General features: G+C 45.4%; 1 protein-coding gene across 1 annotated transcript in view; it reads right to left on the bottom strand.

The window, feature by feature from the left end:
* Window positions 1-7,022, bottom strand: part of LOC311243309 (neuronal membrane glycoprotein M6-b-like) — an 84,339-nt gene extending 77,317 nt beyond the window's left edge. Inside the window, exon 1 of the mRNA XM_084332486.1 lies at window positions 6,667-7,022. Coding sequence (XP_084188612.1) covers window positions 6,667-6,742 — 76 coding nt within the window. The 5' untranslated portion in view covers window positions 6,743-7,022. The remainder of the gene's footprint in view (window positions 1-6,666) is intronic.
* Window positions 7,023-12,208: the final 5,186 nt, after the last annotated feature.

The following is a 12,208-nucleotide window of genomic DNA, read 5'->3' as shown; positions in this document are numbered from 1 at the left end:
GGGCCCGCTCGGCTGAGGGGCCTTTGTCCGAATACGCTGGCGATGTGGGGGGCGGGGTCACTAAGTGCCCACCTGGTGGGGTCTTGATGCTGGCATCATGGACTTCTCCGGGCCCCCGTTCCAGGGGGTCCAGTCCCTTTGGTGGGTCTGGGTCTTCCTTCGCGCTCCGCTGCTACGGCCTTGCCACGGGGTTGGGTTTGCCCTTGACCCCGTGATTCTGGGGGCAGTAACGAGGTTGTTTCCTCCGTTCGTTCCCGGGTGGCATGCGGGTTGTGCATGTGTGTAGTCGTGGGGTCAAGCCACGGTCTGCTCACCCTGTGCGTTGAGTTGCTTGAGTGCCTCTTCGCACGGTCGGGTCCGTCGCCCTCCCGTGATCCCCCAATAGGGGGGGTGCCCTCCATTAGGGGGGGTCGGGGGGGCTAGGTCCTCCCTGATCTGATGGTTGTGGGGGGCCTCAGCGGGGTACATTTGTCGAGCTTCTAGCTCCCGCTCAGCTCCTGCTATGCAATATGACGCTGAGCGGAGCTAGTATGAAACAGAACGTTAGGTTATGTATATAACCAAGTTCTGTCAATACTAGTGACGCTCAGCGTCTAGACGCCGCTGCGGCCCTTGATTTTTCATTGTGGTGAAATTTGTTGGGAAGGAGATGAGTGTGTGGCACCACCCCTGCTTATGTAGGTAAGCGGATGGGGGTGTAGCCAGATGAATGCTGGCATATAAAGGTACATTTTGAAATTTATTCAGTGTATATACGCTGATGCGAGATATATGCAATATGACGCTGAGCATCACTAGTATTGACAGAACTTGGTTATATACATAACCTAACGTTAACTACCTAAACTACATGACCCAAAGTAGTCAACTACTGAAGAAGCTACTGAGATTTGAATGAAGTTAAACTACTGCACATTGTGGTTAAACTAGTTAACTACTCCCCAACACTGTTCTCCACATCTGGCTAACACAACTTCAAAGTCCCAAAGGCGAAAACGCTGGGCTTTAGAAGGACAACCACCACATTAATAAGAAAATGTCAGCCATCCCCCGCGGGAGATGCTCGCTTCAATTCCTAATATCAAAAAATATCTCTCAGACCAAATCAAATCAAATGCGACTTTTATCTAAAAAGAGATCTAAATTCCCCAAACGTCTAGCCTACATCAGAGAGCGCAGTGTTAGAGGGCATATGAGTTCCAAACGCAGTGCAGCAGAGACAGACACATACAGATTAGAGATTATACAAGCAATCACACAAAAAGATCAATCTGTTTTCTCTCTGTCTCTCCCTCTCCCTCTCCCTCTCTCTTTCTCCCTCTCTCTCTCTTTCTCTCTCTCCCTCTCGGTCTCTCTTTCTCCCTCTCTGTCTCTGTCTAGGATTATAAATGCTGCCTGGGTCATGTAGCCATCCTCCAGTTTGTATTCACTCTTAGCTCAATGTCCTGCTAGAGAAATACTCTCAGTGACTGACTGACCGCCAGCAGTCGGGAGCATGGATTTTGTGTGCACAATAAGTTAAAGGTTAGTACTGCTAATACAACTAGTGATGCATCAATACAACTTTTTCACTGCTGATACCGAATACAAAAATGTATGTCGATATTTTCATAGCTTTTGGTTACTACCATCATCATCATTCATCATCATGGTAGACCAAAGAATTATACCACTATACCATGGTTTAAATGTAATCAATGCCGGTGCTATGGGCGCTCCATGGCTTTTACCATGGCTGTGGGGTAAGGTAACAATGGCCAGTGCCATGGTCAAACTGACAACACCATCCAGTATCATCTAAATCCCAGCACACTTGAAGTGTCGTCCGATACAGAGGGCCGACCCGGACCATTACTTTTACTGCCTCCCTTAGTTTGGGGTCACTGGGCAAACAGGGTCGAGACTGACTCCATTTTTCACAAGTAGAGTCACAGTGAACAAAAAGAGGGTGTTGGAAACAGTGTTATAGTCGAGTCACTAAATCTCAAGTCCGAGTCGAGTCTCGAGTCCCCCGGTGTTCGAGTCCGAGTCCAAGTCCGAGTCACCAAAGAAGAGCCAGAGTCGAGTCCTCATTACCCGAGTCCGAGTCATCAAGGTTGAGTCCACTCCACTCTGGCAGTCAAAGAGCTGACATACAAATAAAAAAAGGTCTACATTAAACATAAATGACACAGTGGTCACCGTTTCAAAGGGAGTTTATTTACTTTGTGACACAATAGCCAAACAAATGCATTAGCCATCAATATCTTATGCCAAATGATTAGGGCCTATTACAAAAAATTAAATTTATTATAATTATTTTTTTTATAAAATAACTGTATTTATCAATTTACAAGTCTGAGTCCGAGTCATCAAGTACTACAACTCAAGTACTACAACACTGGTTGGAAGTGCTGGCATGAAGTGACTGGTATCAATGGATTCCTTGTGATCTCTAGGTTTCCTACGACACCGTCAGCCCACAAAAGATGGCATTGTCGGCAGGCCAATGTCAGAGATTCGACATCGTCCAATACCGATATTTTTTAAATGGCCCGGTATATATCGGTCGACCGCTATGAAATACGCATGTCTTTGCAATAAGATGATAGTAGAGCATATTTACATTCGACATTGGCTCACATTCAGATATGAGGTTCCACCTTCAGTCAGATTTTTGATCCGCTGCCCAGAACTCACAGACATTCCTCTCCTCTCCCACCTGCCTCTGTGAGAGGATACAAGGTTAGATAGGAGGAGGCGATGTTTATGAGGAGGTAATCTTGGTCCTAATCAAAGAGATGGAAAGATATCTGTGTTTGAATAGGGACAACAACCCCGTTTGGGTCTGTGATGAGTCCAGAAGTAGGGAGGCTCTAAGAATGTTATCTGGCGGCTGTAGTTTGGATGTTAAAGTTTCAGTACAAATGAATCGTGTTTTTCAATGTCGTTGCATTTTTTTTTTACTGAAAGTATGTTTCTGTAAAATCACCCAAAATGTTAGAACTGTTGTTGTGAAAATGATTACTAAAGCCCTTTGATCTATATTCCCCCTGGATAACAAAAAAATCAAGCCATTTCAGATATCCAGTTTGCTTCCTTTGAGATATTGCATAATACACACGAGTTACTCTGATTGGCCCATCAGTCACATCTAGTTGAGAGGACCCAGTGCACTCAAAGGTTAACCATTTGGGGATTCGAGGCACCCGTAGGTTCTGAGGAACTTCCATTTTTTACAGTGTATAGTTATAGTGTCTAGTGAACAGAAGGCCACGCCCCCTCAACCTACTGAGAGTTGGCTGTGCCCAGAGAACGTGACCTAAAACAATAACAAATCAAATCATACATCTGATGCTGAAAGATAACATTAATGATTACATTGTAATCATAACTACCTGCCTCAAACTATAGTCTACCCACATAACTCTGTATGATAGCATACAATAATGCTGTATGTACCGTAAATGGCAAATTGTGCATTTATATAGAGCTTTTATCCAAAGCACTTTACAATTGTGCTCCTCACACGCTACCCGGGAGGAGCTGGAATCGAACCGGGAACCTTCTGACTACCAGACGACACTCTACCTCCTGAGGCACTGCTGCCCCATCCTGTATATTATATTTATATTTACCACATATTATCCACATCTGTCTGATTATACCTGCATATACTCCTTTTTACATACCTGTACTATATCGCTATCTGTATATATTCCCTACCTACTCTTACTAGTTATACCGCTGGCCAATATGATTTACTACCATAGTGTTTTTTATACCTGTATCACTGTACATAATACTATAATACTGTACATACATCTGATTATCATTATCACTCATTTATACTATATATACTCCAGTTTAATCGCTTGTACATTGTATATTGCTATTGCACTATACTGTTACATTTGCACTCTGGTTAGATGCCAACTTATTTTCGTTACAAGTACTGTACTTGTGCTGTGTGATGACAATAAAATGTAATCTAATCTAATTTAATCTAATTAACACAGTCCACGATAAGCATTTTACGACCAAATTAAAACGTCATTGTACTGGATCTTTAAAAGACACAAATGTGTGATACCAAAGCAAGAATTGCCACTGGCACTGACTTACTGGCACAAATAAAACACAAGCTTCTTACATGACAATTCAGTCTCAGCTCCTCGCCCTGCACTGTAAATAGCAGCATGTTAAGGCATGCTATAAGCTTATGGACACACTCCAGCTCTCAAATGCACACACACACATGCACACACGCACACACACACCACCACAGACACACACACACACACACACCACAGACACTTGGGCATTGTTGTCTATTTTAGGTGTGATGTCAGCTGTTGGAGTGTGACATCACACCTGAAACACAACAATACAGGCATTGATTGGGCATTTGTGCACGGACAGTGATTTGCCTTCAGCAGTTGATGTAAAAGAAACGACCCGACTGGACCAAACAAGGGTGGAATGAGTGCTTTCTAGTTTACGTCAATAAAGTTCCAAATCTGCCTGGCGATTGCAAAGTGTCACTGTGCTTATGGATATGGGAACCAGAGAGCTCCCAATATGATATTATCGCAAATTTGCAATACCTGGGTGTTAAAGTTAGATGTTATATATGATTGCAAGTAACTGAGTAAGTAACTGTGTAACTGCCTAACTGTCTAACTGTATATAACTGATTCCACAAGAGGGCGCTATAGGCGGAGCCGTTAATGCTGCCGCCAGGTAGAGGGTATTTAAGGAGATGTCGACTCCCCCTCTGTCTCTTCCACCTTCGCTCTCATAAGAGAAGGATGTATCATGTACTGCTGTGGAGCAATGTGAAATAAACCACACCGTTTATGGCTAAAGATAGAAACCATGCCTCATGAACATATTATTGTCGCCCCATAGCAGACTCTGTCAACACTGGGCCATGATATGATGACGTTGTAGTTCTTCATGTTCTTTGTGATAGCTCTTAAAGTAACACGACAACATTATGGGAAATGCACTTACCGTCTTCTCCAGAGTCGGACAAGAGGATAAATACCTATTTTCTCTCTGTACGTTCAGTAGAAAGCTATCCGACTGCAAGCTAGCCTAGCTTAGCACAAATGAATGGAAGCAGATATGGGTCAGCTAGCCGCCTAGGTGTCGGCCCAAAAACACCCCTCCCGGAATTTTAAGCTAGGCTAGTTGATCCGTACCAAACTTTATTTGTATTATTATTTATACTAACTTTATACTTATACTTATTATTTTTCAAAATGTGCTATTATGTCATCTTTAATTGATGCTACATTGGCAGATGTGTAAAATAATCCATGGGCCTATTATTAGCTTTTATACATATATATATATATATATATATATATATATATATATATATATATATATATATATATATATATATATATATATATAATGTATTGCATCCAGCTCTTCTAACCAACAGCACAAATTTGAGGCAGGCCTTATTTGTAGGCGTTGACAATAATGTAAAATATAAACGGCCTGTTAGTGTGTGTCATGCAGAGCCAAGATTATTATGGCTGAAAGCAATTTACCCTCCCACCTGTGAAGGGTGCAATTCCGCTACACCACCACATCAAAACAAATCAGATAGCGCTGCTGCCTACACACCCACAGTGTGTGGGCGTTCGTTCCTTCTTGCCTTCCTCCGGTGGACAAAGACAGGCCATACAGATTCATATAGCATCTACACGAGCTCATCCAATATATCACCAATATATCTGATATAGACATAAGTGATATTCCACCGTGTGTCAAGTGTATCATCAAGCTCAGCTGCTCATCATACCCAGAGAGACACTGTTGAGTCTTTCTCCTGCGGAGTATATGGATATGGGCTTGATTGATTGATTGATTGATTGATTGATTGATTGATTGATTGAAAACTTTATTAACAGATTGCAGAATGTGTACAGTACAGCTCAATACACACAATTGTTAAGGGGATGCAGACCAGAGAAAGACTTTCGTCTTGTTTACATCAGGGTCCCCCATTTTCAATTCACCAGGCTGTCTGCATAATTTGAATCCTCATCGTCACATACGCGGGCTGCCTCATTACAATACCAATAGATATTGCCGTGTATTACACTTAGCCAATATCAGACAATACCCCGTAATTCTCCGTTCTCTGCATAACGGTGGGCACCTTGACTACTAATGCGCCTTGTCCACACAATGCAAGTGCAACCCTATGCGTGTGTGGACAGACCGCACGCACGGTGCATGCATGCACGTTTATGGTCCTTTATTATTGCGTCCTCGTTAGTGAGAAAAGGGGTAATGATGGTAATAATTAGACACGGCTGCAGCAAAGCAAAGCAAATTGGCATTAATATCTGCTCCATAAAACAGACCCAACCAACCCCTCCTCTGCCCCCTAGACATCCCTCTGTCGCGTAAAAAAGAGGCTCCAAAAGAAACGAAGGTATGGACATTTGAACAATCCTTGTCATTAGTATCGGGAAAGGCCTTTTTTTACGGGCAACACACACGATAGGACCCCCCCCCCCCCCCCGCGCAGCGAGAGCCGCTATTGTGTCGCGTAAAAGCGGAGCCATCATTGCATGAGATGCTGCAGGTTAAACCCCCTCAGCCGAAGCTCTGCACAAAAAAAGACGCAATAAATGGCACGGATTGATATTAATTCGGTACCTTTGCTCTCTTGGCTTTCTTCTGGGTTCTCCTGCTCCGCGGGAGACTCCATGGCTGGCTTGTTGGTCCCATCCATTTGGAATATATTCCTGGTGGTCCTTCCTATCTTGGATGCTGTATCCTGGCGATTTAGCTCTCTCTCTTTCTCTGTCTCTCTTTCTTTCTCTCTGTCTCTCTCTCTGTCTCTCTTTCTTTCTCTCTCTCTCTCTGTCCCTCTTTCTTTCTCTCTCGCGCGCCCTCTCTCTCTGTCTCTCTCGCTCTTTTTCTCTCTCTCTCTCGCTCTCTCTCTCTCTTTCTCTCTCCCTCTCTCTCTCTCGCGCCCTCTGTCTCTCTCGCTCTTTTTCTCTCTCTCTCGCTCTCTCTTTCTCTCTCTCTCTCCCTCTCTCACTCTCTCTCTCGCTCTCTCTCCATCCTCTCTATCTCCCAACCTCCCTTTCAAGCTAGTTTCTCTTTTCTAGATTACAATCTCGTTTCAAGATGCAAATGCCTCGTCAGATTAGATTAATTTCCCCCCAAACGATGTCACATAACGCTTCGGCCCACATCACTTGCAATCTCACTTTTATGGATATAAACGGTCGTGGCGGTGGGGTTTCTTAATTTATTATTATTATTATTATTATTATTATTATTATTATTATTATTATTATTATTATTATTATTATTATTATTATTATTATTATTATTATTAGTCGCCTATTCTTTGTCCTATGATGGATGCGGGTTTGCGAACATACTTATACTATTGTCCTAGACCACCGCGTCCATACACAATTTCAGTTAATTTCATCACCATCTCTCTCTCTCTCAGGTGGATCTGGGTTTCCTTTTACCCCCATCAGTGAAGCCGCTAGCCCTCTGTATGAGCGCAAAATGCGCAATATCTATCTTTTTTTTTTTTTTTGATCCACTTTTTTCTCCATTTTCTATATTTTCTCCCATCCCAATTTCGTATCATCCAATTCAACCCTCCCCTGTCACGAACGCTGTTTCTTGCCTCCCACAAGCCGGCTGCAGTGAGGACTAAGTCATACATAGCACAAGTCCCCTCCGGTACTTGAGGTAACAGCAGTCGCATCTTTTCACCTGCGCAGCTCGACCTCTCAGTGTCGAGGAGTAACGCGTGGGAGGCTCACGCTGCCCCCGACACTTCCTGATTCTACTGCGCAGGCGCACCAACCGACTTGTAGGAGTCGCTTGTTCACAACGTTCGATCCCCACCCTTCAGTTTTTCCCTCCCCGTAATACGGCCAATGTGTATTACTGCGGACGACCAGCCAAACTGAAAAACAATGTGGAGAGCTGGATTCGAACACGCGAATCCTAGCGTCTCCACACTGGTGGCGAGTGCCTTAGACCACTACGCCACCTAGCCGCCCTGCAATATCTATCTTTAAAGACGCAAACTCACGACGCGTGGCCTACACAAGCACGCAACTCAACTCAAGCATGGGTTGATTTATTCACACACACACACACACACACACACACACACACACACACACACACACACACACACACACACACACACACACACACACACACACACACACACACACACACACACACACACACACACACACACACGCCGCCCACTCGCCATCTGGTGACACAGGGCTGAGAGAGCGAAGGAGAGAAGAAGATGGACATGCTGCCTGCTGAAAGTAGAAGAGTGGAGGGAGGGAGGGGCGGGATAAGAGAGAGATGGAGGGCAGGAAGGAGGAGAAGAAAGAGGGGAGCCTACTACGAATCACAGGGGTTTGATTGGTTGATTGCAAATTTGATTAACAGATTGCGGAATGGGTACAAACAATACAGTACGGCTCAATACACACTTTTGTTAAGGGTTAAGGGTGCAGAAGACCAGAGAAAGACTTCCGTCTTGTTTACATCAGGGTCCCCCATTTTCAATTCATCATAATAACATTTATGACATACATGACATACAGATATACAGTATACTCCAGACATTTATGACATACAAGATATACAAATATACAGTACTGTTTATTTACAGACATAGTTTCTAAAAGAGAATATATACATTTGAGGGGGAGGAAACTGTAAATTGGGGGGGGGGGGGGTTTGGACATTTACCGGGGACAGTTTAGAATTGCGGCCTTCTTTTAAGGCTGTGGGTAGGGTGTTCCACATTGTTCTGGCATAATTGCTAAACGTGTTTAGTCCCTTGTTTGAGCCGAATCTGGGTTGAACATGATTTGTGGAACTCCCTCTGGTGTTGTGGTCGTGGTATTCACTGACCTTTGGGAATTATTTCAATATGTACATGGGTACCTTCAGGGCCGCCTCAGGGGGTGTGCGAGCAGTGCGGTCGCACAGGGCCTCGCGGGAAGGGGGGCCTTGCACAAAAAAAATTAAAATAAAAATAAAAATAAAATATTTCTTATTTATGTCGGCTTAGCTAAAGGCAGGGACAGCTAGTTAGTTTTAGCTACGTTATAATATCGAGTGCTAACGTGTGGTTCAGTCGGGATAGCCATGTCGGCTAGTAGCTAGCTTAGCTAAAGGCTAACTAGCGTTAGCTAACCTAGAGAGAGCGCGTGCAGCATTGTTATGCCAAGATGAAGAGGACGGTCGTTCGGCAGATGAACTTCGTCAACTCCACGCGGTTGTCTCCATCCTCTTGGACGTTTGGTGAGTTTTTAATGCACTCTATTCTATTCCCGCCGTGGATATATCTCTCTCTCTCTCTCGGGCCGGCTAGCTATCGTGGCTAAGGCTAATGTTATGTTGGCTAACGTTATGTTGAGCCAAGCGGGCCGGCTAGCTAACGTAGCTAACGTTATATTGAGCCAAACGGGCCGGCTAGCTGTTGTAGCTAATGTTATATTGCCTATGGCGGCCTTTCTCGATGGCTAGGCTGTGCTCGCTGAGTCTGTACCTAGTCAAGGATCTTCTTAGTATTGGGTCAGTCACAGTGCTCAGGTATTCTGCCACTGTGTACTCTCTGTTTAGGGCCAAATAGCATTTCAATTTGCTCTGGTTTTGGGTTGTTTCTTTCCAATGTGTCTCTCTCTCTCTCTCTCTCTCTCTCTCTCTCTCTCTCTCTCTCTCTCTCTGGCCTTGCTCTGGTGGAGGGTCAGGGGCATTGCCGGGTCTGTGCAGCGATAACACTGTATATTGACTGTAGAACGTTTTTTTTTTACCTTTTAGGGGGGGGGCTCGCGTTTAAATCTCGCACAGGGCCTCGCATTTCTCCCAGGCGGCCCTGGGTACCTTAGTGGTGTAGTGTATCTTGTAGACCAGGTCCATTGCAAGTTGCTGTACTCTGTCGTCTCTAAGCCATCCTAGGTTGTCAAAATGGGCAGGGGTGAGGTGGGTTTTAGGAGTAAGGTCAAGCACTAGTCTGACCAGTTTGTTTTGTGATGTTTGTAATCTTGTTTTTAGTGCCTTTGAGGTGCTTTGGTACCATGAGGTGCAAGCATAGTCGTAGTACCCTTGAATGAGTCTTCAGGGTATTCTTGTTTACCAGAGAGGCGATCCGGTACAAGAATCTTGTTTGTTGGTTTTTTATTACATTGGTTGGTTGCCATTTTGTCACAGGAAAGATTTGCCTCTAGAATGGAACCTAGGTATGTAATTTCATCTTTCCTTGTGACAATATTGTCACCCACTGTAACAGAGAAGCCGTTGGCCTTGCTGAGTGTAGGGATCGTGTTGGTAGAGGACCCAATAGCAGAACAGAACAGGTGAGCACAGGCAGATAGGCAGACGAGACGTGGAGCCAGGGGTGAAGTGTAACAAAATTAGCTTTACTTCGAAAAGGAGCAGTAGCAACAAACAAAGGATTCTCCAAAGGACAAATGTTTGTGCAAAGGTGGGGGTAAATGTGGGGGTTGTTGAGGAGTACAGACAGGGGGGAAGGGTCCTAGAATAGGCGGAGGAATATTGACCCTTACAGTACCCCCCCCCCCTCCAAGGACGGCTTCCAGACGACAAAAAAGACCGCCTGGGAACGGGCAAGACGGGGGGTCGGGATCCAGGGAAGGCGAACGCTGGGAGAGTCCGGGGGGAAAAGTCACGATGGACAAGGCCGGGACGAGTGACACTGGGGCAGGGGGGCAGCGACAGAAACCCAGGAGGGGCATAGGAGAAGTGGGGCAGAGGAAAAGGGCCGGAGAGGGGGCTGGAGAAGGGAGAACGGGGCACGGGATCAGGAGGACTGGAGACGGGGACAGAGGCCAGGAGAGGGGGGCTAGAGATGACCTCTAGGAGGAGGAACAGGAGCAGCCGGAGCTACTCTAGCAGGGGCTAAACTGGCAGTAGAGACTGGGTTAGCTACCTGGGCAGTGCTAGGTGCAGGGACTGTGCTAGCTGCAAGGGCTCGGGTGCTAGCTGTAGGTACTACACTAGTAGGCAGGGCCACGGTGCTAGCAGTCGGAGTGACTCCAGCAGGAGGGACAAGGGTGCTAACAGCAGTGAATACACTAGCCGGCGGGGCTAAGGCGCTAGTAGTAGGAGCTCTAGCGGACAGGACTGAGGTGCTAGCAGCAGGGGATCTAGCAGACGTGACAAAGGTGCTAGCAGCAGGGGCTCTAGCAGATGAGACTAAGGTGCCAGCAGCAGGGGCTCTAGCAGACTAGACAAAGGAGCTAGCAGCAGGGGCTCTAGCAGACGAGACTAAGGTGCTAGCAGCAGGGGCTCTAGCAGACAAGACAGAGATGCTAGCTACAGAGGCTACATTAGCATTCTGGAGTAAGCTAGCAGGGGCTAGGCTAGCAGTGGGGGCTGTGCAAGTAGCCTGGGCTGAACTAGCTGACGGGGCTACTCTAGCAGCTGAGACCATGCTAGTCTTCTGAGACTTGCTAGCTGTGCGTGCTACGCTAGCAGACGGGGCTAAAGGGCTAGTCGGAGTAACCTGGGGCGGTCTGGGCTCCTGAATTAACACTGTTTTGCTCTTATATACTATAATTTCCCACCAATAGTAGCACATTTTAATAATACGTTTGGTCCAATCCGGTTGGTTCTTCTGTGGGGGTTGGTGTCAATGGCCCCCTCCTTTGGGTTGTGGCCTCTCATGTTTGGACAGAGAGGGGGGGGCCTGCCTGTGGCCCCCGTCGGTGTCTCCTCTGAATGCATCAACATTCCTTCGTGTACCATTATTAATTTTCCAATCTATATGGTTTGTGTAATGACCTATAGACCTCTCATATCATCCCAGTACAGTCATTGCTTCTAGGCTGATATCAGACATCATATAGGAGACCACACCAACCTTTATTTACCAGATCATATAACTGTGATAACTATACCAGGATTCTTAATTCTAAATATCTATATAGATGTTTTTATTGGTTTCATTATAGAGTTGTCAATCCAATCAAAGCCAATCAAGTATCATGCTTTTTCATTTAACTTTGAAACATGTCCTTATTGATTAATTATCTTTAGTCCTGTCTTATACTATCAGAGCCAGTTATCTGGTCTCTGCTGTCGCCGCTGAAATCTGCTAACAGTTGAGTGTGACTTTTCAGTTCCTTTGTTCTAGTGTTGAGTACATCTGCTAGTGGGGGTTGAAATA

The sequence above is a fragment of the Notolepis coatsorum genome, assembly GCF_963971535.1.
Source record: "Notolepis coatsorum genome assembly, chromosome: 1".
In the NCBI taxonomy this organism is placed as follows: Eukaryota; Metazoa; Chordata; class Actinopteri; order Aulopiformes; family Paralepididae; genus Notolepis; species Notolepis coatsorum.
Note: the sequence above shows the minus strand (reverse complement) of the source record. Positions and strands in the feature narration are given on the sequence as shown.